General features: G+C 45.6%; 1 protein-coding gene across 1 annotated transcript in view; it reads left to right on the forward strand.

The window, feature by feature from the left end:
• LOC144500809 (dedicator of cytokinesis protein 2-like) overlaps window positions 1-26,553 on the forward strand; it is a 1,379,043-nt gene that overhangs the window by 178,846 nt on the left and 1,173,644 nt on the right. The window contains exons 6-7 of the mRNA XM_078224279.1: window positions 19,861-20,009; window positions 25,640-25,775. Of these exons, the coding sequence (XP_078080405.1) occupies window positions 19,861-20,009; window positions 25,640-25,775 (285 nt within the window). The remainder of the gene's footprint in view (window positions 1-19,860; window positions 20,010-25,639; window positions 25,776-26,553) is intronic.

Here is a 26,553-nt window from a genome sequence, read left to right on the forward strand (position 1 = left end):
ATCCTGGGATGCGTAGGTTAGAGGGATTAGTGGGGCAAATATGTGGAGTTACAGGGATAGGGCCTTAGGTAGGATTGTTGACAGTGCAGACACAATGGGCTGAATGGCCTCTTCCTGCACTGTTGGGATTTTATGATTCTATGTGCCACCCCAGGTAAACCAGACTGGGTAAAAAGGAAATAAGGATGAGGCTTTCATTTCTATAGCACTTTTCTGGACATCTCAAAGCACATTCCAATCAATGAAGTTCTTTGGCAGTGTAGTCACTGCTGTAATGCAGGAAACATGACTGTCAATTTACACACAGCAAGCTCCCACAAACAGCAATGTGTCAATGACTGGACAGTTTGTTTTTGTGCTGTCGATTGGAAAGGGTCCAGAGGAGATTCGCAAGAATGATCCCTGTAATGAAGAGCTTGTCGTATGAGGAACAGTTGAGGACTCTGGGTCTGTACTCGTTGGAGTTTAGAAGGATGAGGTGGGATCTTATTGAAGCTTACAGGATACTGCGAGGCCTGGATAGATTGGATGTGTAGAGGATGCTTCCACTAGTAGGAAAAACTAGAACCAGAGGGCACAACCTCAGGCTAAAGGGACGATCCTTTAAAACAGAGATAAGAAGGAATTTCTTCAGCCAGAGAGTGGTGAAAGTGTGGAACTCTTTGCCGCAGAAGACTGTGGAGGCCAGGTAATTGAGTGTCTTTAAGACAGAGATAGATGGTTCTTGATTGATAAGGGGATCAGAGGTTATGAGGAAAAGGCAGGAGAATGGGGATGAGAAAAATATCAGCCATGATTGAATGGCGGAGCAGACTCGATGGGCCGAGTGGCCTAATTCTGCTCCTATGTCTTATGGTCTTATGGTCTTATGACTGGGGGATAAATATTGGTCAGAGTTCCAGAGGACGGTTAGCACTGCAGCCTCACAGCGCCAGGTACCCGGGTTCAATTCATGCGATTTATCATGGCCAATCAACCTCACCCGCACATCTTTGTGGGAGGAAACTGGAGCACCCGGAGGAAACCCACGCAGACACGGGGAGAATGTGCAAACTCCACACAGTGACCCAAGGTCGGAATCGAACCCGGATTCAAAAACCTTTCCCACAAAGTGAAGGGCGGTGAAAGTGCTGCAAAGAGGCTGACGAAGGAATGTCGGACGCTCCCCTACGGCATTCCCCTGTTAGCTGTTTGAATGGAAAGTGTTCATTTTAAATGGGCTAACGCTTCAGTTGAAGAAAGAGGCAGAGATGTATCATACAAATGTAATCATATTCCGGGTCGCAATCTCTGTACTCAATGTGTTAAAAACTGCAAGATTTTGGAGTTGACCGTAAGAATATAAGAATGACAGTCGTCCATTTAGTTGCTTGTGCCTGTTCTATTATTCACAGAATCACTGAATCACAGAATTGTTACGCTGCAAAATGAGGCCATTCAGCCCATCATATCTGCCCAACTCTCGGGATAACCCATTCTCCTACCTTTTTAAAAGATTCATTTATTTGATGTGGATGTCGCTGGCTGGGCAGCATCTATTGCTTTGACAAAGGGTCATCTGGACTCGAAACGTCAGCTCTTTTCTCTCCTTTCAGATGCTGCCAGACCTGCTGAGATTTTCCAGCATTTTCTCTTTTGGTTTCAGATTCCAGCATCCGCGGTAATTTGCTTTTATTTATTGCCCATCCCTAGTTGCCCTTGAGACGGTGGTGGTGAGCAGCCTTCTTGACCCGTTGAAGTCCCTGACGTGTAGGTACACCCACAATGCTGTTAGGGAAAGAGTTCCAGGATTTTGACCCAGCAACAGGAACATATTTCCAAGTCAGGATGGTGAGTGACTTGGAGGGGAACTTCCAGGTAGTGGTGTTCCCAGCATCTGCTGCCCTTGACCTTCTAGCTAGTAGCGGTCGTGGATTTGGAAGGTGTTGTCCAAGGAGCCTTGGTGAGTTCCTTGTAGTGCATCTTGTAGACGGTACAAATGTCTGCCATTGTTTGTCGGTGGTGGAGGGAATGGATGTTTGTGAAGGAGGTGGCAATCAAGTGAGTTGATTTGACCTAGATGGTGTCAACCTCCTTGAGTGTTGATGGAGCCACGCTCATCGGGCATGTGAAGAGTATTCCATCATACTCCTGACCATCTGTTGGGGAGGCAATGGCCTAGTTGTACTATCGCTGGAATATTAATCCGGAACCTGGGTAATGTTCTGGGAACCTGGTTTCAAATCCCACCAGGACAGCTGGTGGAATTTGAATTCAATAAAAAATATCTGGAATTAAGAATCTACTGATGACAATGAAACCATTGTCGATTGTTGGAAAAACCCATCTGGTTCACTAATGTCCTTAAGGGAAGGAAATCTGCCATCCTTACCTGGTCTGGCCGACATGTGACTCCAAAGTCTCAGCAATGTTGTTGACTCTCAACTGCCCTCGGGCAACTAGGGATGGGCAATAAAAGCTGCCCAGCCAGTGACGCCCATGTCCCACGAATGAATAAAAACAAAAAATCTCCCCGTAATCCTGCAGATTATTCCTTTTCAAATAACAATCTAATTCTCAATGAGATTCTGACTGATCTATGACCTGACTCCATAAATACATCATTGCCCCATATTCCATATTACCCTTGGGTAACAAAAATCTATCAATCTCAGATTTAAAATTAACAATTGACCCAGCATCAACTGCTAGCTGTGGAAGAGGGTTCCAAGCTTTCACCAGGCTTAGTGTGCATAAAAGCGTGTCCTAAATTCACTTCCCCAAGGCCTGTCTTTAATTTTAGACTCTGACCCTTAGTTCCCATCTTTCCAGCCAGCAGAGATAATTTCTCTCTACTGATGCTATTGGCATCTCTTGATATCTTGAAACCTTTGATCAAATTACTCCTTAACCTTCTATGTTCCAGGAATAAAATTATAGTTTGTGTAACCCCTCCATGTAACTTAACCCTGGGGTTCAGAGCCTGATTTTAACTTCGGAAAGTGCCCGAAGCCAGTGCGGACGGGAGCAAATGTGAAACCCACTCCCGTCTGAGATGGTGTTATTGACACAATATTGCGTTGACTGGCTAGTTAACGGCCATTCGGCACGAAACGCGCTCTGTGAAAGGCTGAGCACTGCCCGGGAGGGTGGGAGGAGGTTAGGCTCTGAGAAAAGGAAGGGTATGGGTTGGCACTTCAATATTTTCCCTCGGGGAGACAGCCACTGCAAAGCTGCCTTGAGGGAGCGCCGCACAAGCAAAAAAAAAGAAACCAGCGGAAAAATTACACCATTCGTGTCTGGGGGCCGCACATTCATACGCAGGCCTCAGGCCCTAGACACATTTGTTCATTTTATTTGCACCGTGACCTTTCAATCCTGTATTGGGGTTGCAGCTAAGGTGTAAAGGCAACATTACTAATCTGCTCACCCAGCCAACCGGACAGATGGGCCATGCAACACCCCAATTTAACCAATTTAATTTGGCCTCTTGATTGTGGGTGGGTACACATTTAGTGAGCCTACAGTTCACCATTACTTTCTCCATGGCAACACCTCAGACAATGGTGAGATAAAGTACAGGACTGAGACAGAGAGTCTGGTGAACTGGTACGGCAACAATAGTCTCTCCCTCAATGTCAACAAAACGAAGGAGATTGTCATCAACTTCAGGAAGCGTAAAGGAGAACATGCCCCTGTCTACATCAACGGAGACAAAGTAGAAATGGTCAAGAGCTTCAAGTTTTTAGGTGTCCAGATCACCAACAACATGTCCTGGGCCCCCCATGCCGACACTATAGTTAAGAAAGACCACCAATGCCTCTACTTTCTCAGAAGACTAAGGAAATTTGGCATGTCAGCTACGACTCTCACCAACGTTTACAGATGCACCATAGAAAACATTATTTCTGGTTGTATCACAGTTTGGTATGGCTCCTTCTCTGCCCAAGACGGCAAGAAACTACAAAAGGTCGTGAATGTAGCCCAATCCATCCTGCAAACCAGCCTCCCATCCATTGACTATGTCTACACTTCCCACCGCCTCGGCAAAGCAGCCAGCATAATTAAGGACCCCACACACCCCAGACATTCTCTCTTCCACCTTCTTCCTTCGGGAAAAAGATACAAAAGTCTGAGGTCACGTATCAACCAACTCAAGAACAGCTTCTTCCCTGCTGCTGTCAGACTTTTGAATGGACCTATCGTGCATTAAGTTGATCTTTCTCTACACCCTAGCTATGACTGTAACACTACACTCTGCACTCTCTCCTTTCCTTCTCTATGAATGGTATGCTTTGTTTGTATAGCACGCAAGAAACAATACTTTTCACTGTATGTTAATACATCTGACAATAATAAATCAAATCAAATCATCTGTAACTTATACACCTCTTCATTGGAAACTCCACTTAAGGGGAATCTTAATGATTTCTTACATTAAACTTTTATAAAATCCTAATTCAAATGACATTGAATTCATGTTCACGACTGTGTAAACATTTTGATGCGTCATAAATCCAGTGAATGTACGTGGCTGAGAGTGACTGCACTAAGAATCAGCAAGGAATGTAAAATTCATTGCAAAGTGTATCTGACATACTTGTACACAACCTTCAAATACTGACACTTATCCAGCTTGACAGCTCCAGTCGAAATGCTATTAAAAACTTTCAGCTAAAATTTCCTCTCCCACTCCACTCAAGACTCTGGACCAAACGACTCAAGGACAGCTTCTTCCCTGCTGTCATCAGACATTTGAATGGACCTATCATATATTAAGCAGATCTTTCTCACCCTACCTGTAACTGCAACACTATGTTCTGCGCCCTCTCCTTTTCTTTTTCATTTCTGTACTTTATGAACGGTATGTTTGCCTGTATAGTGCGCAAGAAACAATACTTTCCGCTGTATCCCGATACGTGTGACAGTAATAAATCAAATCAAGTCAAATCAAACCGCAGAGATTCCTCTCAAATGGAGTTTCCATTGAACAGGTGTAAAATTTACAGATGATTCGATTTGATTTGTAATTGATGCCTATATTGGGGTGCAGTGAAAAGTATTGTTTCCTGCGCATTATAGATGCAAAGCATACCATTCATAGAGTACAGAAGGAAAGGAGAGGGTGCCGAATATAGTGTTGCAGTGATCGCCAGGGTGCAGAGAAAGACCCACTTAATAGTTTATTTATTAGTGTCACAAGTAGGCTTTCATTAACACTGAAGTTACTGTGGGAATCTCCTAGTCGCCACACTCCAGCGCCTCCTGGGGTGCACTGAGGGAGAATTTAGCATGACCAATGCACCTAACCAGCACGTCTTTCAGACTGTGGGGGGAAACTGGAGCACCCAGAGGAAATCCATGCAGGCGCAGGGAGAACGTGCAAACTCCACACAGACAATGACCCAAGCCAGGAATCGAACCCGGGTCCCTGGCGCTGTGAGGCAGCAGTGCTAACCACTGTGCTACCGTGCTGCTGTGCATAAGATAGGTCCATTCAAAAGTCTGATGGCAGCAGGAAAGAAACTGATCTTGAGTTAGTTGGTATGTGATCTCAGAATTTTGTATCGTTTTACAGGGGAATCTCGAGGGGATTTTCACAGTAACTTCATTGCATTGTCAATGAAAGCCTACTTGTGACACTAATAAATAAACTTAAAACTTAAAACTTTTTCCCAGCTATATAGATGTCATGGCAACTAGAGCAGGTCAGAATTGGATCTCCCACAGTGAATGACCCCGGCCTTACCAAAGTCTGTCCACATTCTACAAGGCACAAGTCAGGGGTGTGATGCAATACTTCCCAGGACGAGGCAATAGACTCTTTTGGCACCCCATCCAGCACAATAAGCATTCACCCTTTCCACTGCCGACACACAGTGGCAGTAGTGTGTACAGTCTGTGTGCTGCAGCAACTCACCAAGGCTGCTTCAACAGCACCTTCCTAAACCCAAGACCACTCAGAAGGACAAGGGCAGCAGGTGCATGGGAACCCCACCACCTCTGCAAATTCCTCTCCAGATTCTACACTGTCCCGACTTGGAAAAATTGAATTGTTTCCTTTTCTGAACCGTCGCTGAGTCAAAAGTCTGGAACTGCCTCTCTAAAAGCAGAAGTAGGAACAGGAAATGCTGGATAAACTCAGCAGGTCTCACAGCATCTGGGGAGAGAGGAACAGAGTTGCTGGCCGGAATTCTCTGCTCACGCACTCTCCACTATCACTGTCAGTGAGGACAGAGAACTTGGCACTCGGCGGTTTAAGAAGATGCTCATCACCCCCTTCGCATGGACTACTAAGGTTTATTTATGAGTGTCACAAGTAGGCTTACATTAACACGGTGATGAAGTTACTGTGAAAATCCCTTAGTCACCACACTCCGGCACCTGTTCGGGTACACAGAGGAAGAATTTAGCATGGCCAACGCACCTAACCAGCACGCATTTCGGACTGTGGGAGGAAACCGGAGCACCCAAAGGACACCCATGCAGACATGGGGAGAATGTACAAACTCCGAACAGTCAGTCACCCAAGGCTGGAATTGAACCTGGGTTCCTGGCACTGTGAGGCAGCAGTGTTAACCACAGTGCCACCATGCTGCCCTTGTTCATAAATACATACAAATTCCTAACCTGCGATCGGGCATTTTAAATCCACTCTTCACCATGGCGTTCAAATTCTCAAACTGTTTTATTTTGCTTCTGTGCATTTGGTCTCAACGCTTTATTATCTCTCCTTCCATTGTCCTTCAAGGGAAATAAAGTACTTAATTCATTTATTCCCTTATCACACCACTGAAATGTCTTAAAACACTCCAGAGGATGGATTACTTTTCAAATCTGGTAGTTGCTCTTATCCCAACAAAGCGAGAGCAGGCTGAAAATGAATGTTAGTGAAACCTCGCAGTTGGCACTCCTCCTGTTCCCACTCGTCTCACTATCGTCTCTGATATTCTGAGAGCTGCACATGCTTAATATAGCAATAAATCACTGGCTTCCAACACGCATGAATGCCATGCCTAACCATTGCCCCTTGAGATGTCTTCTTGATAAATCCCACTTGTGTATCTTGGTAATGTCCTTCCATTTGGGACTTGGCTGATCATGTGATTCCTCTCTGTGAAAAGAAGATAGAATTCCTCATCGCGTCCTCCTCTCACCAACCCCCCACCCCCCCACTCTGCCAACCCATACCCCAGCTTCCTCCTGTAAACTCTTCTTTGCCTTGGGAAAGCAGCCAGCATAATCAAGGACCCCACGCACCCTGGATATACTCTGTTCCACCTTCTTCCATCGGGAAAAAGATACAAAAGCCTGAAAACACGTTTAGTTCAAAGTTTATTGATTAGTGTCACAAGTAAGCTTACATTAACACTGCAATGAAGTTACTGTGAAAATCCCCGAGTCGCCACACTCCGGTGCCTGTTCGGGTACACTGAGGGAGAATTTGGCATGGCCAAAGCATCTAAACAGCACATCTTTCAGAATGTGGGAGGAAACCGGAGCACTTGGACGAAGCCCATGCAGACAACATGCAAACTCTGCACAGATAGTGACCCAAGCCAGGAATTGAACCCGGTTCCCTCATGCTGTGAGGCAGCAGTGCTAACCACTGTGCCACCGTGCTGCCCCGACTAAAGAACAGCTTCTTCCCTGCTGCCATCAGACATTTGAATGGTCCGATCATATATTAAGCTGATCTTTCTCTACACCCTCACTGTGACTGTAACACCACATTCTGCACTCTCTCCTTTCCTTCTCCCCTATGTACTCTATGAACGGTATGCTTTGTCTGTAAAGCAAGAATAGAGTCATAGAGGTTTATAGCACGGAAACAGGCCCTTCGACCCAACTTGTCCATGCCGCCATTTTTTAAAAAACCCCGAGGCTAATCCCAATTGCCCGCATTTGGCCCATATCCCTCTCTAACCATCTTACCCATGTAACTGTCTAAATGCTTTTTAAAAGACAAAATTGTACCTGCCTCTACTACTACCTCTGGCAGCTTGTTCCAGACACTCACCACCACCTGTGTGAAGAAATTGCCCCTCTGGACACTTTTGTGTCTCTCCCCTCTGACCTTAAACCTATGCCCTCTAGTTTTCGACTCCCCTACCTTTTGGGAAAAGATATTGACTATCTAGCTGATCTATGCCTCTCATTATTTCATAGACCTCTATAAGATCATCCCTCAACCTTCTACGCTCCAGAGAAAAAAGTCCCAGTCTATCCAGCCTCTCCTTATAACTCAATCCATCAAGTCCAGGTGCATCCTAGTAAATCTTTTCTGCACTCTTTCTAGTTTAATAATATCCTTTCTACAATAGGGTGACCAGAACTGTACACAGTATTCCAAGTGTGGCCTTACCAACGTCTTGTACAACTTCAACAAGACGTCCCAACTCCTGTACTCAATGTTCTGACCAATGAAACGAAGCATGCTGAATGCCTTCTTCACCACTCTGTCCACCTGTGACTCCACTTTCAAGGAGCTATGAACATGTACCCCTGGACCTCTTTGTTCTGTAACTCTCCCCAACTGCCTACATTAACTGAGTAAGTCCTGCCCTGGTTCAATCTACCAAAATGCATCACCTCACATTTATCTAAATTAAACTCCATCTGCCATTCGTCAGCCTACTGGCCCAATTGATAAACATAGAACATAGAACAGTACAGCACAGAACAGGCCCTTCGGCCCACGATGTTGTGCCGAGCTTTATCTGAAACCAAGATCAAGCTATCCCACTCCCTATCATCCTGGTGTGCTCCATGTGCCTATCCAATAACTGCTTAAATGTTCCTAAAGTGTCTGACTCCACTATCACTGCAGGCAGTCCATTCCACATCCCAACCACTCTCTGCGTAAAGAACCTACCTCTGATATCCTTCCTATATCTCCCACCATGAACCCTATAGTTATGCCCCCTTGTAATAGCTCCATCCACCCGAGGAAATAGTCTTTGAACGTTCACTCTATCTATCCCCTTCATCATTTTATAAACCTCTATTAAGTCTCCCCTCAGCCTCCTCCGCTCCAGAGAGAACAGCCCTAGCTCCCTCAACCTTTCCTCATAAGACCTACCCTCCAAACCAGGCAGCATCCTGGTAAATCTCCTCTGCACTCTTTCCAGCACTTCCACATCCTTCTTATATATCCTTCTCATAGATCAAGAAGTAATACTTTTCACTGTATACCAATACATTTGACAATAATAAATCAATCAATTAATCAATGCACAGGGAGTCATTTTGTCTCTGAAGGATAGTGTTGTGCAAAAAACGAATGCTGAGGTTTTTAAACTGCTCTCGGAGTTGGTCTCAGAGAGACCAAAATCTCGTTCCTGTTCTGCTCTACTGCCAACGTGGGTGTAGGGAGGGCAAGCCACGAATCAGAAAGTAAACATGTGTTGGCAATTGTGATGCGTTTTAATTTTGTTGCATAAATTAACTAAGTGAGAAAACCTCCAGTTCAAAGTAAGGGTCACTATCTGTGCGGAGTCTGTACATTCTCCCCATGTCTGTGTGGGTTTACTCTGGGTCCTCTGGTTTCCTCCCACACTCCAAAGATGTGCAGGTTAGGTGGATTGGCCATGCTAAACTACCCCTGACTGTCAGGCTAAATTAACAGTGTAAATACTTCGGGTTGTGGGGTTAGGGCCTGGGTGGGATTGTTGTCGGTGCAGGCTCAATGGGCCGAATGGCCTTCTTCTGCACTGCAGGGATTCAATGATTCTATGTAATCATTTCGCGAACAATTGGACCAATAATCTAGAACAAACTCCACTGTGGAATTTGGAGAATTGGGCCCAGGTAGTCATCTCCAGGTCAGATTCACAAAGCCAGGCGATAACTTAGTGTTAACTCATGCCAACCCATGCTCCCCATTCACCATCCTTTTCCCTGAACCCTCCATGCCGACTCATCTAATACCCTCACACAGCTCCTTGACAGTTTTGAAAGCTGAACATCCATTTCATAGTTCTTGGATAATTGAACAGTTCTTTGGCAGCTGAACCGTTCTTTGGCAGTTCTTTGACAACTGGACAGCCCTTTAACAACTCTGGCTTCTGGACAGTCCTTTAATAGCTTTGACTGGAAAGTTATTTAACAGCTGGACAGTTTTTTGACAGCTGGACAGTTGTCTAACAATACTTTGACATCTGGACAGTTATTTGACAGCTTGACAGTTCCAATGACTTAATGTATAGAATTTGCATAATCATGTTCATTTCTAACAATCCCAAAGAATGCCTTATCTCTCCAGAAAGGTGGATTACCTCTCCCAAAAGATATATTATCTCTCCTAAAGGGTGCCTTACCTCTCCTATTCAAAGAGGTACCCTGGCTATCCAAACAAATCTCACAAATTCACATCTCCTGTTATATGTATAATGCCCACACTCCAGGTTTCACATTTTTGCCCTTCTCACTTCAGTGGAGGCAGCTGGTGATGTAAAAGATCCGCTATCTCTCTAAATCAAAGATGTTCAAACTCTGGACCGGCTCCAGTCCTGTCTGCCCCTATGAAAATGCTGTGTTGCGGGCGGTACTTTTTGGCTATTTCCAGGAATTCTGCCACAGCAGAGAGCCTCTCATCACAGTGGAAATCTGGGCCTCGGAAAAAGAATCATAGAACCCCTACAGTGCAGGAGGAGGCCATTCAGCCCATCGAGTCTGCACCGACCACAATCCCACCCAGGCCCTATCCCCATAACCCTAAGCATTTACCCTCGCCAGTCGCCCTGACACTAAGGGACAATTTAGCACGGCCAATCCACCTAACCCGCACATCTTTGGACTGTGGGAGGAGACGGGAGCACCTGGAGAAAACCCACGCAGACACGAGGAGAATGTGCAAACTCCACACGGACGGATACCCAAACTGGGTCCCTGGCATTGTGAGGCAGCAGTGCTAACCACTGTGCCACCGTACCACCCCTATAAAATACATTTAGATAAAATACCTGTAAATTAAAATAGGTGGTATCAGTAAAAGTGACCGTGCAGCCATCAAATTAGAAAGCCAACTGCTTCGTTGTTGTTCTTAAGAGAAGGAAATGTACCATCATTCACTTGATCTGGCTTGCATGTGACTCCAGCCCCAGCTTAATTTGACTTGCCTTTTATCTGCCCTCTGAAATGGTCCAGTCTACCAAGGTTGTATAGAAGACAGAGACATCAGCAGTGCCAGAAGAAAGTCCACCACTGGCACCACCAGCTACTGAGGGTGACAGGGGTTATAAGCAATAAATATCCTCTTCAACTCTGTCTTCAGTGAGCGACCCCCCATTTTTAAGCAGTCATCCCTAGTGCTGGATGGGCGGCAGCACAGTGGCACTGTGGTTAGCCCTGCTGCCTCACAGTAGTGAATTTACACTGTTCAGTGACTTTAATGACAATTTGTATATCTCTTCAGGGAAGAGGTTGAGAATTATTCTGCAAGGGCTTGGCAGGCAGGCGTCGGATTCATATTGGCCAAAATACAAAATACTGGGAATCGGCAACAAACACAGAAAATGTGGGGAACATCCTGTAGGTCAGGCAAGAGGTTTGGTGAGAGATTTGATTTGATTTGGTTTTGATTTGATTTATTATTCTCACATTTATTAACATACAGTGAAAAGTATTGTTTCTCGCGTGCTATACAGACAAAGCGTACCGTTCATAGAGAAGGAAAGGAGAGGGTGCAGAATGTAGTGTTACAGTCATGGCTAGGGTGTAGAGAAAGAAGCAGAAGGCAGGATTTTCTGACACCGAGATGCCGCGGGCATCATCGCAGGCAGGATGGGAAAATTTGGAGAGTCTTGCCCATCACTGGCAAGACTGGTAAATACCTGCCAGAGTTACTGCGTTGGGGGAAACCTTTTGATTTCAATGGAATTAACCTAAGGTTGGAGATGTGAAACCAGACTTCCTTTCCATCATGGGATACAGGCATAGCCGAGGTAAAGAAAGGATGGCATGGTGGCACAGTGGTTAGCACCGTTGCCTTACAATGCCAGAGGCCCGGGTTCAATTCCCGGCTTGGGTCACTGTGTGCAGTCTGCACATTCTCCCCGTGTCTACGTGGGTTTCCGCCGGGTGCTCCATTTTCCTCCACAATCTGAAAGACATGCTGGTTAGGTGCATTGGCCATGCTAAATTCTCCCTCAGTGTACCCGAACAGGCCCCAGAATGTGGCAACTAGGGGATTTTCACAGTAACTTCATTGCAGTGTTAATGTAAGCCTACTTGTGACACTAATAAATAAACTTAAAAGTCGATTGTCCAACAAGAGGAAATATCCTCTCCATGTCCACTCTGTCAATACCCCTCAGGACGGGCAGCAGTTGTGTTGCGTACACACTACAATCCATCTGACCTTTCAAGGCATCAATCTCAGTTAGTGGTCAATTATCTGGGCTAAATTTGTAACTAAATCAGGACTCTGTTGAATTAATTTAATGGACTCTTGCTATAGCTGGAGATATAAAGAGGTTTTTCTCTTCATCAGCCTCCAATAGCATCCAATTATGTCAATTTCTATCTTATGAGTGTTCAGCTCCGCTGCCTGAGGCTCACTGTGAAGTGGCCATTGTCCTTGCAGAAAAATCTCTACTTTTCATGGGTTCACAAACATCAGGATTAACGATGTGGATCATGCCGTGTGACTCGAGCGGAGGTTTTGACCTGGCTAAGAGGCAGCCTTAATTCGAAGCAGCCAAACTTCATTTGCGAAATGACGATCATCCTTGCCGCAGCTGATCTGGCTCATTGAAGAATAAAACTAAACTAGAGTCATAGAGTCATAGAGATATAGAGCATGGAGAGAGGCCCTTCGGCCCAACTTGCTTATGCCGACCAGGTTTCCTAAACTGAATGAGTCCCATTTGCCTGTGTTAGGTCGATATCCCTCGAAACCTTTCCTATCAATGTCCAAATGTCTTTAAAATTGTACCCGTCTCTATTACCTCCTCTGGCAGCTCATTCCATATACCCACCACCCTCTGTGTGAAAAAGTCACCCCCCAGGTCCCTTTTAAATCTTTCTCCTCTCACCTTAAACCTACACCTTCTAGTTTTGGACTCTCCTACCCTGGGGAAAAGACCTTGGCTATTCACCTTATCTATGAATGATAGAATCCCTACAGTGTCGAAGGAGGCCATTCGGCCCATCGAGCCTGCACCAACAGCAATACCACCCAAGTCCTATCTCCGTAACCCTACATATTTACCCTGCTAATCTCCCTGACATGAAGGGGCAATTTAGTATGACCAATCCACCTAACTGCACGTCTTCGGATAGTGGGAGGAAACCGGAGCACCCGGAGGTAACCATGCAGACACGGGGAAAACATGCAAACTTCAAACAGACAGTGACCCATGCCAGGAATCGAACCTGGGTCCCTGGCACTGTGAGGCACCAGTGCTAACCACTGTGCCAACTTGTATCAATGGCAGGTGTCTCAGGCAGCAAGGTAATGAACAGAACTCTATCTTATGAGATCAAGGGGAAAGAGGCACAAGCATTTAAAATCATAGAACTTGCAAAGCAGAGGGAAGCCACTCGGCCCGTTGTGCCCATGCTGGCAGTTTTGGAAAGGCTAAGAAACCATCTGAATCCCCTGCTCTCTTCCCATAGCCCTTCAAATTGATTTGCCTCGGGTATTTATCTAACTCCTTCTTGAAAGTCACTAATGAACATGATTTCATTGAACTTCCAGATAGTGCTTTCAATCATAGAAACTCGCTGTGCAAACAAACATTCTGCTCATTCTCCCCTCTGGTTCTCTTACCCAATTATTTTAAAGCTCAGTCCTAGCTGGTTGCTGACTCTTCTGCCAGGGGAAAGCAGTGTCTCCTTATTTACTCTGTCTAAACCATTCAAGTTTTTGAACATCTTTATTAGATATCCCCTTAACCCTTATTTAATTTATTTTCCTGGGAGGTGGGCATCTCTGGCTAGGCCAGCATTTATTACCCATTTCTAAATGCCCTTGAGAAGATAGTGGTGAGCTGCCTTCTTGAACCTTCTTGTAGTGCATGTGTTGTTTTCTGTTCTACAAAAACAATCCCTTTTTCTGTTCTTTCATGATATGGGCGTTACTGGATGTTTTTATTGCCCATTCCTAATTGCCCTGGGTAGGTGGTAAAGAACCACCTTCTTGAACTGGTACAGTCCATGTGGTGTAGGTACACCCACAGTACCTATCTTTGGACTGTGGGAGGAAACTGGAGCACTTGGAGGAAACCCACGCAGACACGGAGGGGTGGGAAGAGATCCTGAATTTTGACACATCAATAATTAAGGAACGGCAATATATTCCCAAGTCAGGATGACAAGTGACTTGGAGGGGAACTTCCAGGTGCAGCCGTTCCCATGTGTCTGCTGCCCTTGTCCTTCGAGGTGGTAGTGGTGATGGGTTTGGAAGATGCTGTTGAAGAAGTCTTCGTGAGTTGTTGTTGTGTATTTTATCGATGGTACACACTGCTGCAACCGTGAGTTGATTGGGTGGGAGTGAATGTTGAAGGTGGTGGATGGGGTGCCAATAAGCGGGCTGCTCTGTCCTCGATGGTGTTGAGCTTCTTGAGTGTTGTTGGAGCTGCACCCATCCAAGCAAGCGGAGGGTATTCCATCACACTCCTGACTTGTGCCTTGTAGATGGTGGGCAGGCTCTGGTCAGGAGGGTAGATACTCTCCACAGAATTTCCAGCCTCTAACCTGCTCTTGTAACCATAGTACCTTTATGGCTCGTCTAGATCAGCTTCTCATCAATGGTAACCTTCGCAATGTTGATATTGAGAGATTCAGCGATGGAATTCCATTGACTGACAGGCGGAGATGGTTGGATTCTCTCATGTTGGAAATGGTCATTGACTGGCACTTCAGTGGCACAAATGTTACTTGCAAGTTCTCAGCCCAAGCCTGGATATTGCCCAGATCTTGCTGCATTTGGACATGGACTGCTTCAGTATCTGGAATCGCGAATAGTGCTGAACATTGTGCAATCATCAGCGAACATCCCCACTTCTACCATACGATGGAAGGAAGATTATTGATGAAGCAGCTGAAGATGGTTGGGCCCAGGACACTCCCCTGAGGAACTCCTGCAGAGACATCTAGGAGCTGAGATGATTGATCTCCAACAACCTCCAATGGGGTGGCACGGAGGCGCAGAGGTTAGCACTGCTGCCTCACAGCGCCAGGGACCCGGATTCAATTCCAGCCTTGTGTGTGTGGAGTTTGCATTTTCTCTCCGTGTCTGCGTGGGTTTCCTCCAAGTGCTCCAGTTTCCTCCCACAGTCCAAAGATATGCAGGGTAGGTTGATTGGCCAGGTTAAATTGACCCTGGTGTCAGAGGGATTAACTAGGGTAAATGAGGGTTGCGGGAATAGGGCCTGGGTGAGATTGTGGTCAGTACAGACTTGATGGGCTGAATGGCCTCCTTCGTGCCAGGTATGACTCTGACCAGTGGAGAGTTCCCCCAGATCACCAGTTTTGCTGTGGTTCTTTGATACCATACTCAGTCAAATGCTGCCTTGATGTCAAGGTCAGTCAGTCTCACCTCACCTCTAGAGTTCAGTTTCTTTGCCTACGAAAGGCTGTAATGAGGTCAGGAGCTGAGTGGTCCTGGCGGAACCCAAACTGAACGTCTGTGAACAGATTATTGTGAAGCAAATGCCGCTTGATAGCCTTCTTGATGACCCCTTTCAGCACTTTACTGATGATTGAGAGTTGAATGATGGGGCAGTAATTGGCCGGGTTGGATTTGTCCTACTTTAAGGAATACCTGGACAATTTTTCACATTGCTGGGTAGATACTAGTGTGGTACATCTTGTCTAGGGGCAGAGCACAGCTAACATTGAGAATTCCCAGGACAACTCCATGCCGACACTATAGTTAAGATAGCCCACTAATGCCTCTGCTTTCTCAGGAGACTAAGGAAATTTGGCATGTCAACTACGACTCTCACCAACTTTTACAGATGCACCATAGAAAGCATTCTTTCTGGTTGTATCACTGCTTAGTATGGCTCCTGCTCTGCCCAAGACCACAAGAAACTACAAAAGATCATGAGTGTAGCCAATCCATCCCACAACTCGGCCTCCCATCCATTGACTCTGTCTACACTTCCCGCTGCCTCAGAAAAGCAGCCAGCATAATTAAGGACCCCATGCAACCCGGACATTCTCTCTTCCACCTTCTTCCATCGGGAAAAAGATACAAAAGCCTGAGGTCACGTACCAACCGACTCAAGAACAGCTTCTTCCCTGTTGCTGTCAGACTTTTGAATGGACTCACCTTGCATTAAGTTGATCTTTCTCTACACCCTAGCTATGACTGTAACACTACATTCTGCACTCTCTCGTTTCCTTCTCTATGAATGGTATGCTTTGTCTGTATAGCGCGCAATATATAATACTTTTCACTGTATACTAATACATGTGACAATAATAAATCAAATTAAATCAAATCAAATCCAACGCCTCCACATCCTTCCTGTAATGTGGCGACAAGAATTGAACACAATTCTCTCAGTGCGGCCTAACCAAAGTTTTATCAAGCTGCAACATGAAATCCTGACTCTTGTATCAATGCCCCAACCTTTAAAGGCAAGCATTCCATACACCTTCCTAACCACCCTATCTACTTGTGTGGCCACTTTCAGGGAGCTATGGACTTGAACACCAAAGTCCCTCTGTACATCAATGCTCTTCAGTGTCCTGCCATTTTCAGGGTTGACAAAGATTATTGTGGAAGGGGATAGAAAGATCCGTCATGATGAATAGGCTAACCGTGGGTAACATCGGCTTATATAAGACGGCCAGATGAAAAGCAAGCGATAGTAATTCAACTACAAGGCCACTGAAGTTTTTATCACTTAACATCATCGCTTGCCTTGTTGTGCACAATTTCTAAATTATCGACATGAGAAAGAAAGCCTTTTGTTAAAGAAAAGTAATGAAATTCACAGCCCCTCAAGTGCTTCTTCACAAAAAGGCCAATTAAAAATGTAATGTGAGAATTAGTAGGTAGAAGTGTTTCCGAGGCAGCAGCTGCCCTGTTCTGCAATAACTGATTACAGTTAGAATGACATACTGAGACATGAATGTCAGCTTAATTAGTACTAAGAGCTTAATTATAACTTTTGCCTTGCAGTCAATGTGAGAAGAAAATTTTGGAGGTAATTTGCAATTCTGACTTTTATTTCATGAGATGACATTAATGCGTGAAGATCTGCATTTCTGATTCACTTTTGTGGAGAGAAATATTCAAAAGTAACTCAGCTCGTGTAACACAGCTCAGTCACTGAGTTAAGAAATGTTCCGTCCATTTGGGGTGCTTTATTGGACTGGATTTTGGAGTCAGTGGCAAAGCAACAGCCCTCACTGCCAATCTCAGAAAAAGCCGCCGGGATCCCCGTGGCGTGAATTTCCTCTTTCCCGACAACTGTTTAAGTCTGACGCCAAGTCAACAGGATCTCCAGACATCCAACGGTGGTGATGTCACAAGCGGAGTGACCAGCCAGTCACACTGACGTATTCCCACAGACAGCAAATCAGGAAGCTGATTAAACTTCACTCTGAGGCTCAATTTCCAGATGACAAAGCAAATAATTGTGATTGAGTTCAGCTAGAGGAAATTTTTGTTTCGGGGATTTGGGCATCGCTGGCAAGGACATAATTTATTGACCACCCCAATTGATCTTAATCATACATTTAACAAAGAACAAAGAAAATTACAGCCCAGGAACAGGCCCTTTGGCCCTCCAAGCCTGCACCAACCATGCTGCCCGACTGAACTAAAACCCCCTCCCCTTCCAGGGACCATATCCCTCTAAAGAAAATGTCAAAATATGTGGATGTTTATATCAATGTTGGAGAAATTTGACATTCCACAGATATAAAATTAGCTTTCCAAGGCCAGTGAGGATGTTTAGCAGTCATTATGAACATTTCATAGATGCAACTTTTTGAAGGGTTTTTAATCCTTTAAGTGTTTTTAATAGGTGGCATGGTGGCACAATGGTTAGCACTGCTGCCTCACAGTGCCAGAGACTTGGGTTCAATTCTCAACTTGGGTCCTCTCTGTGTGGAGCCTGCATGTTCTCCCCGTGTCTGCATGAGTTCCCTCCAGATGGGTTTCCTCCCACAGTCCGAAAGATGTGTTGGTTGGATGCATTGGCCATGCTAAATTCTCCCTCAGAGTACCCGAACAGGCGCTGGAGCGTGGCGACTGGGGAATTTTCACAGTAACTTCATTGCAGTGTTAATGTAAGCCTACTTGTGACACTAATAAATAAATCTTAGCAGCCCATGAGAAGGAAATTCTTGAATTTTGACTCAGTGACAGTGAAGGAACAGGTGATATATTTCCAAATCTGAATGGTGAGTGATTTGGAGGGGAATCTCTAGGTGGTGGTATTCCCAGGTGTCTGCTGCCAATATCTTTCTAATGAGTGTGGTTGTAGGTTTGGAAGGTGTTATCTAAGGAGATTTATTGAGTTCCTGCTGTGCACCTTTTGGATGGTACACACAGCTGTTACTATTTGTTAGTGGTGGAGGGGGTGAATATATGTGGAAGGATAGCAATCAAGTGAGTGCTTTGTCCTGAATGGCATCGAGCTTCTTGAGTGTTGGAGCTACACCCATCCAGGCAAATGACTCCTGACTTGTGCCTTGTAGATGGTGAACAGGCTTTGGAGAGTGAAGAGGTGAGCCACAGGATTCCCAGCCTTTGACCTGCTCTGGGAGCCACTTTAGTTGTATGGTTAGTCCAGTTCAGTTTCATAGAACATTACAGCGCAGAACAGGCCCTTCGGCCCACGATGTTGCACCGACCAGTTAAAAAAAAACTGTGACCCTCCAACCTAAACCAATTTCTTTTCGTCCATGAACCTATCTACGGATCTCTTAAACGCCCCCAAACTAGGCGCATTTACTACTGATGCTGGCAGGGCATTCCAATCCCTCACCACCCTCTGGGTAAAGAACCTACCCCTGACATCGGTTCTATAACTACCCCCCCTCAATTTAAAGCCATGCCCCCTCGTGCTGGATTTCTCCATCAGAGGAAAAAGGCTATCACTATCCACCCTATCTAAACCTCTAATCATCTTATATGTTTCTGGTCAATAATGATAGAATCTTGAAGACCTAGGGCAGGATTTTATGGCCTCGCTCAAGCGACACTGGAAATTTCCACCCAATGTCATAGAATCATGGAATACCGATAGTACAGAAGGTGGACATTCAGCCCATCAAGCCCGCACTGACAACAATCCCACCCAGGCCCAATCCCTGTTAATCCACAAATTTATCCTGCTAATCCCCTTGACACTGAGGGGCAATTTAGCACGGCCAATCAATCTCACCTGCACATCTTTGGACTGTGGGAGGAAACCGGAGCACCCAGAAGAAACCCATGCTGCCTCACAGGTCAACGGACATTTCCGTTGTCTGCCCCTTACCCGCTCTGATTCCATGGCGGGTGAGACAGTAGAATTCTGGCGATAGAGTTTTACAGCACAGAAAGAGGCCCTTCGGCCCATTGCATTTGTGCCAGCCTACCTATTCTGCACCTGTCTATTCTAATCCCACTTTCCAGCACTTGGTCTGTAGCCTGATCTTCCGTATGTTGATGGTAGGGAGATTCGGAGATGGTAATCTCATTGAATATCAAGGGGGCGATAGTATAGCGTCCTGAACTGTATACTGCCCTTCAAGTGGGCTCTCACCAAGGTTTGATAAAAGTATAGAATAACTTCTCTAATTTTCACTTTTGTCCCACCAGTAATTTGGGCTCAAACAAATTCAAGGAGAGGATATCCCAGATTAACCCTGGCACACCTAGTCACAAAGCCATCCATTAACTTATGATTCTTTTTGGATTTATTTCAGACTGGCCAGATTTCCAAGTTTCGGCAGGTTACCTCGATGATGTGCGACTTGATGGAGAGGAGGTCCCAACTCCTGTCAGGAACACTGCCAAAGGATGAACTCAAAGAACTCAAGCAAGAAGTCACCACAAAAATAGATTTTGGCAACAAGTATGTTTGAAGCCCATATTTCCCCAGTTACGGGCTTGTTTGACACAGGGGGATGAGTTGAGCTCACCTTTCAGGTTACAGCAATGCACTGGTTCTGATATCATGACTGGTAATCGGGGAGTGCTGAGAATATGTATTTATAATCCCACTACGGCAGAATTTGAAGTACCAGAAGGATGTGGAGGCTTTGGAGAGGGTACAGAAAAGATTTATCAGGATGTTGCTGATGCACTATCAATTACGACGCGAAGACTTCGGAGAGTGAGGGAAACTAATAGGCTTTTATTCACAGAGAACAGGAGCACACCCTTGTAGCTGACTTGGTCTGGACTGAGGCAAGGAGGAGGGACCATCACCTTTATACCCCACTCTGAGTGGAAAGGGAGGGGTCTCAGGTGGAAAGGGAGGAGTCTCGGGCCAGGTGCAGCATGGGTGTGTCCAGGCACATACATGTAGTAACAGTGGTTCACCACAGTTGCCTAGTATGGAGGGCATTAGTGATGAGAAGTTGGTGAAACTTGGTTTGTTCTCACTGGAATGATGGAGGTTGAGGGGGCGACCTTATAAAAGTCTACACGATTATGAGGGGCATGGACAGAGTGGATAGTCAGAAGCTTTTTCCCAGGGTGGAAGAGTCAATTACTAGGGGGCAAAGGTTTGAAGTGCGAGAGGCAAGGTTTAAGGGAGATGTGGGAGGCAAGTTTTTTAAACAGAGGGTGGTGGGTGCCTGGAACTCGCTGCCGGGGGAATTGTGGAAGCAGATACGATAGTGACTTTTAAGGGGCGTCTGGACCAATGCATGAATAGGGTGGGAATAGAGGGATATGGTCTCCGGAAGGGTAGGGGGCTTTAGTTCAGACGGGCAGCATGGTCAGTGCAGGTTTGGTGAGCCGAAGGGCCTGTTCCTGTGCTGTAATTTTCTTTGTTCTTTGTTCTGAAGTCTGTTTAAAATATCTGAAAATTCAAAAAAAAATCTGGCCTCGGTAAATGTCACCATGAGACTGTTGAATTGTTGATAAAACCCCAGCTGGTTCACTAAAATCCATTAAGGATCAGAACCTTCCCTGACCAGTCCCACACCCGTGCGTTTGACCCCTAACTTCAGTTGTAACAAACTGCAGTCGGAACAGGAGTAGGTCCCTCAAACCTATTCTGTCATTCAATCAGACCACGGTTGATTTGTATGGCAACAAAGGAACAAGAGTAGACCATTCACCCATCATGCCTGCTCTGCCATTTAGAACGATCATAGCTGATTGGACGTTTCAATGCCTTTTACAGCCCCTATTTCCATAACCCTTTTCGTTATTGTGAATCAGAAACCTATCAATCTCGACCTTAAACATACACAATGACTGAGCTTCCACAGCCCTCTGGGGCAGAGAATTCCAAAGATTCACCACACTTTGCGTAAAGAAATTTCTCCTCACCTCGGTCCTAAGTGGTATCCCACTTATTTTGAAATTGGACCCCCTGGTTCTAGAGGTGGCACAGTGGTTAGCATTGCTGCCTCACAGTGCCTGAGACCTGGCTTCGATTCCCATGCTTGGGTCGCTGTCTGTGTGGAGTCTGCACGTTCTCCCCGTGTCTGCTAGGGTTTCCTCCGGGTGCTCCGGTTTCCTCCCACAATCCGAAAAATGTGCTGGTTACGTGGATTGGCCATGCTGAATTCTCCCTCAGTGTACCTGAACGCCAGAGCGTGGCGACTGGGGGATTTTCACAGTAACTTCATTGTTAATGTAAGCCTACTTCTGATTAATAAATAAACTTTGAAAAAAAACTTTTAACCTGCATCTACACTGTCTATTTATCATAGAAATCATAGAATCCCTACAATTCAGAAGGAGGCCATTCAGTCCATTGAGTCTACATGGACTCTCTGACAGAGTATCTTATTCAGGTCCTCTTCCTCCTTTAAATATTTTGCAGGTTTCAATTAGATCACCTTTCATCCCTCAATACCCCACAGAGTACAGGGCCAGTTTGCCCAATCTCTCTTCATATGACAGTGTCGCCATCGCCAGAACAAGTCTGGTGGACCTCTGTTTCACTCGCTCTATGGGGAAAGAGGACCAAAACTGTGCACAGTTCTCCTTTCTTAAATACATCCACCTGCCTTGGCCTCATATCCCTTTTTCCCCTTGACTAGAAAAATTCTATCCCTCTGAATGGGGCGGCTCAGTGGCGCAGTTGTCAGCACTGCTGCCTCAAGGCGCCAGGGACCCGGGTTCAATTGCAGCCTCAGGTGACAGTGTGGAGTTTGCAAGTTCTCCCCGTGTCTGTGTGGGTTTTCTCTAGGTGCTCCGGTTTCCTCCCACAGTCCGAAAGACGTGCTGGTTAGGTGCATTGGCCATGCTAAATTCTCCCTCAGTGTACCCGAACAGGCGCTGGAGTGTGGCGACTCGGGGATTTTCACAGTGACTTCATTGCACTGTTCATATGAGCCTACTTGTGACAAATAATAAAAAAAACTTAAAAATAAACTTTAAAAATGAGTTCAATCTATGGCTTTTCTTGAGGGATCTCCACACTTGTACTTTTCTTTGCATGAAGAAATGTTTCTGAACTTCTATCCTGAATGGCCTGGCTCTGTTTTTAAGGTTATATATCCTATTCATAGAATCATAGAATCCCTACAGTGCAGAAGGAGGCCATTCAGCCCATCGAATCCACACTGACAACGCTCCCACCCGGGTCCTATCCCTGTAACCCCACGTGTTTGCCTGGTTATTCCACCTAATTTACGTATCCCAGGACACCAAGGGCAATTTAGGATTGCCAATCAACCTAACTTGCATGTCTTTGGACTGTGGGAGGAAACCGGAGCACCTGGAAGAAATCCATGTGGACACGGGGAGAATGTGCAAACTCCGCACAGACAGTGACCCAAGCCGGGAATCAAACCTGGGTCCCTGGAGCTGTGAAGCAGCAGTGCTAACCACTGTGCCGTTTCTAGAGTTTAATTTTAGAGACTTCTATTAGGTCAACCCCCAACCTTCTTTTTTCATGAGGAATATAGGAAAAGATTCTCCCGTCACGCCCACCGCGAGAATTATAGCGGATGAGACAGAAAATTCGGCGGACAATTTAAAGGTCCGTGGAGCTCGGGCAGGAATTTCCGGTCTTGGGATGTGCACGGCCGGAGAATCTTGTTTGAGACTCAAGGCAATGGAATATAAAAATAGGGAGATTTTACTGCAGCTGTACTGGGCAGTGGAGATACCACACATGGAATGCTGTCCACAGTTTTGGTCTGTTTATTTGAAAAAAATATATAATTGCTTTAGAAGCAGTGCAGCGAAGGTTCGCTTGACTCACTCTTGGGATGAATGGCTTGTCCTATGAGGAAACATTGAGCGGGTTGGGCCTGTACCCACTAGAGGTTAGAAGGATGTGATGTTATCTTTTGTCCTTCCAGACGGTCGTGGCTGTCTGTTTGTACTTGAATGGTCTTTTCTCGATATTTTTGGATTATACGAGAAGCTAGTAAAGAAGCTTGATTTTATTTGAAGAGGTGACAAAGAAAATTGACGAGGGAAGGGCCGTGGATGTAGTTTATATGGACTTTAGTAAGATGTTTGACAAGGTCCCACATGGCAGATTGGTACAAAAACTAAAATCACATGGGATTCGGGGGTGGGCTGGCTGGATGAATACAGAACTGGCTTGGTTATAGAAGACAAGCGTAGGGGTGGAAGGGTATTTTTCAGAATGGAGATCTGTAACTAATGATGTTCCACGGGGATCAGTGCTGGGACCTCTGTTGTTTGTAGTGTTTATAAATGATCTGGAAGAAAATGTGGGTGGTCTGATTAGTAAGTTTGCGAATGACACAAAGATTGGTGGAGTTGCTGATAGTGCCGGGGATTGTCAGAGGATGCAACAGGAAATAGATAGATTGGAGACTTGGGCACAGGAATGGCAGATGGAGTTTAATCCGGACAAATGCGAGGTGATGCATTTCAGAGAATCAAATTTAGGTGTGAATTATACTGTAAATAGCAAAACCCTTAGAAACATTAACATACAGAGGGATCTGGGCGTGCAGGTCCACAGTTCCCTAAAAGTGGCAACACATGTGGTGAAGGTGATTAACAAGGCATATGGCACGCTTGCCTTCATCAGCCAGGGCATTGAGTACAAGAGTTGGGAAATCATGTTGCAGCTATATAAAACCTTGGTTAGGCCTTCTGATAGTGTGGCAAGCTATTGGAGTATTACGTGCAGTTCTGCTTGCCACATTATCAGAAGGACGTGGAAGCTTTGGAGAAAGTGCAACAAAGATTCACAGGATGTTGCCTGGTCTCGAGGGGATTAGCTAAGGGGAGAGATTGAATAAACTAGGATTGTTTTCACTAGAAAGGCAGAGGCTGAGGGGAGACCCAATAGGGGTCTACAAAATTGCGAGAGGCATAGATATGGTGGATAGTCAGAGGCTTTTTCCCGGGATACAAGTGTCTGTTACAAGGGGGCACAGGTTCAAGGTGAGAGGGGGAAAATTTAAGGGAGATGTGCGGGGGAAGTTTTTCACACAGAGAGTGGTGGGTGCCTGGAACGCGCTGCCAGAGGAGGTGGTGGAAGCAGGCACATTAGCAACATTTAAGAGGCATCTGGATGGGTACATGAATAGGGAAGGAAGAGAGATATACGGACTGAGTAAGGATAGAAGGTTTTTTTTAAGTTTAGTTAGGGCATCATGATCGGCACAGGCTTGGAGGACTGAATGGTCTGTTCCTGTGCTGTACTTTTCTTTGTTGTCTTTTTCATTTTTTAATGAATTTGTGGGACCAGCATTTATTGCCCATCCCTAGTTGCCCTTGGAGTGAAGTTGAGAATCAACCACATTGCTGTGGCTCTGGAGTCACATGTAGGTTGAGTGGGTAAGGACGGCAGATTTCCTTCCCTAAAGGACATTAGTGAACCAGGTGGGTTTTTCTGACAGTTGACAATTGTTTTATGGTCATCAGTAGATTCTTAATTCCAGGATTTTTTAATTGATTTCAAATTCCACAATCTGCCGTGGCGGGATTCAAACCCGGATCCCCAGAACATTAGCTGAGTTTCTGGATTAATAGTCTGGTGATAATACCACTAGGCCATCACCTTCCCTTTCCTCTAGACTAAAGCCTGAGTAATATTAATTTGAGTAACTCCTGCTCAAAGTATGAGACGATGGGTTGTACGGTGGCACAGTGGCTGGCACTGCTGCCTCACTGTGCCAGAGACCTGGGTTCAATTCTGGTCTCAGTGACTGTTTGTGTGGAGTTTTTACATTCTCCCTGTGTCAGCATGGGTTCCCTCCGGGTGCTCCGGTTTCCTCCAACAGTCCAAAGATGTGCGGGTTGGGTTAATTGGTCATGCTAAATTGCCCCTTAGTGTCAGGGCAATTATCAGGGTAAATGCGTGGGGAATTATAGGGTAAGGGCCTGGCTGGGGTACAGGCTCGATGAGTCGAATGGCCTCCTTCTGCCTTGTCTGGATTCTGTGATTCTATGAATGGCACTCAAATCTTCCATCTATTGCCATGAGACCGAGAATAAAGCACATCTACTCTCTCGAACTGGCATCATTGGCATTAATCAGTAATTTTGTGTTTGTTTCCTAGTTGATCTTCTCCTTGTGTGTTACAGAATGCTGGAACTAGATCTTGTAGTTAGAGATGAAAATGGCAATATTCTTGATCCGGACCAAACAAGCATCATCAGCCTATTCCAAGCACACAAGAAGGCGACTCAACACATCACAGATTTAATGAGGGAGGAGACGGTAAGAGACTAATATTGACGTGTAGCAATTGTCCCTGCTTCCTGCAGTACATTGTGGGAAAGGTCCAGCAGACAGCCCCTTTGTGCTCAATGACTGGTCTCCCCAAGCCAGCCAGTCATCGATCTGAAAGGTTAACTGTTCCTCTTTCCACTGAAGCGTAGTGGAGAACATCCCCCTGTCTACATCAACGGGGATGAAGTAGAAAGGGTCAAGAGCTTCAAGTTTTTAGGTGTCCAGATCACCAACAACCTGTCCTGCTCCTCCCCTGCCGCCCCCCAACCCATGCCGACACTACAATTAAGAAAGCCCACCAACGCCTCTACATTCCCAGAAGACTAAGGAAATTTGGCATCTCAGCTACGACTCTCACCAACTTTTACAGATGCACCATAGAAAGCATTCTTTCTGGTTGTATCACAGCTTGGTATGGCTCCTGCTCTGTCCAAGACCGCAAGGAACTACCAAAGGTCGTGAATGTAGCCCAATCCATCACGCAAACCAGCCTCCCATCCATTGACTCTGTCTACACTTCCCGCTGCCTCGGCAAAGCAGCCAGCATAATCAAGGACCCCACGCACCCCGGACATTCTCTCTTCCACCTTCTTCTGTCAGGAAAAAGATACAAAAGTCTGAGGTCACGTACCAACCGACTCAAGAACAGTTTCTTCCCTGCTGCTGTCAGACTTTTGAATGGACTTACCTTGCATTAAGTTGATCTTTCTCTCCACCCTAACAATGACTGTAATACTACATTCTGCACTTTCTCCTTTCCTTCTCT

Source organism: Mustelus asterias, chromosome 1 (assembly GCF_964213995.1).
Source record: "Mustelus asterias chromosome 1, sMusAst1.hap1.1, whole genome shotgun sequence".
NCBI classification, from domain to species: domain Eukaryota; kingdom Metazoa; phylum Chordata; class Chondrichthyes; order Carcharhiniformes; family Triakidae; genus Mustelus; species Mustelus asterias.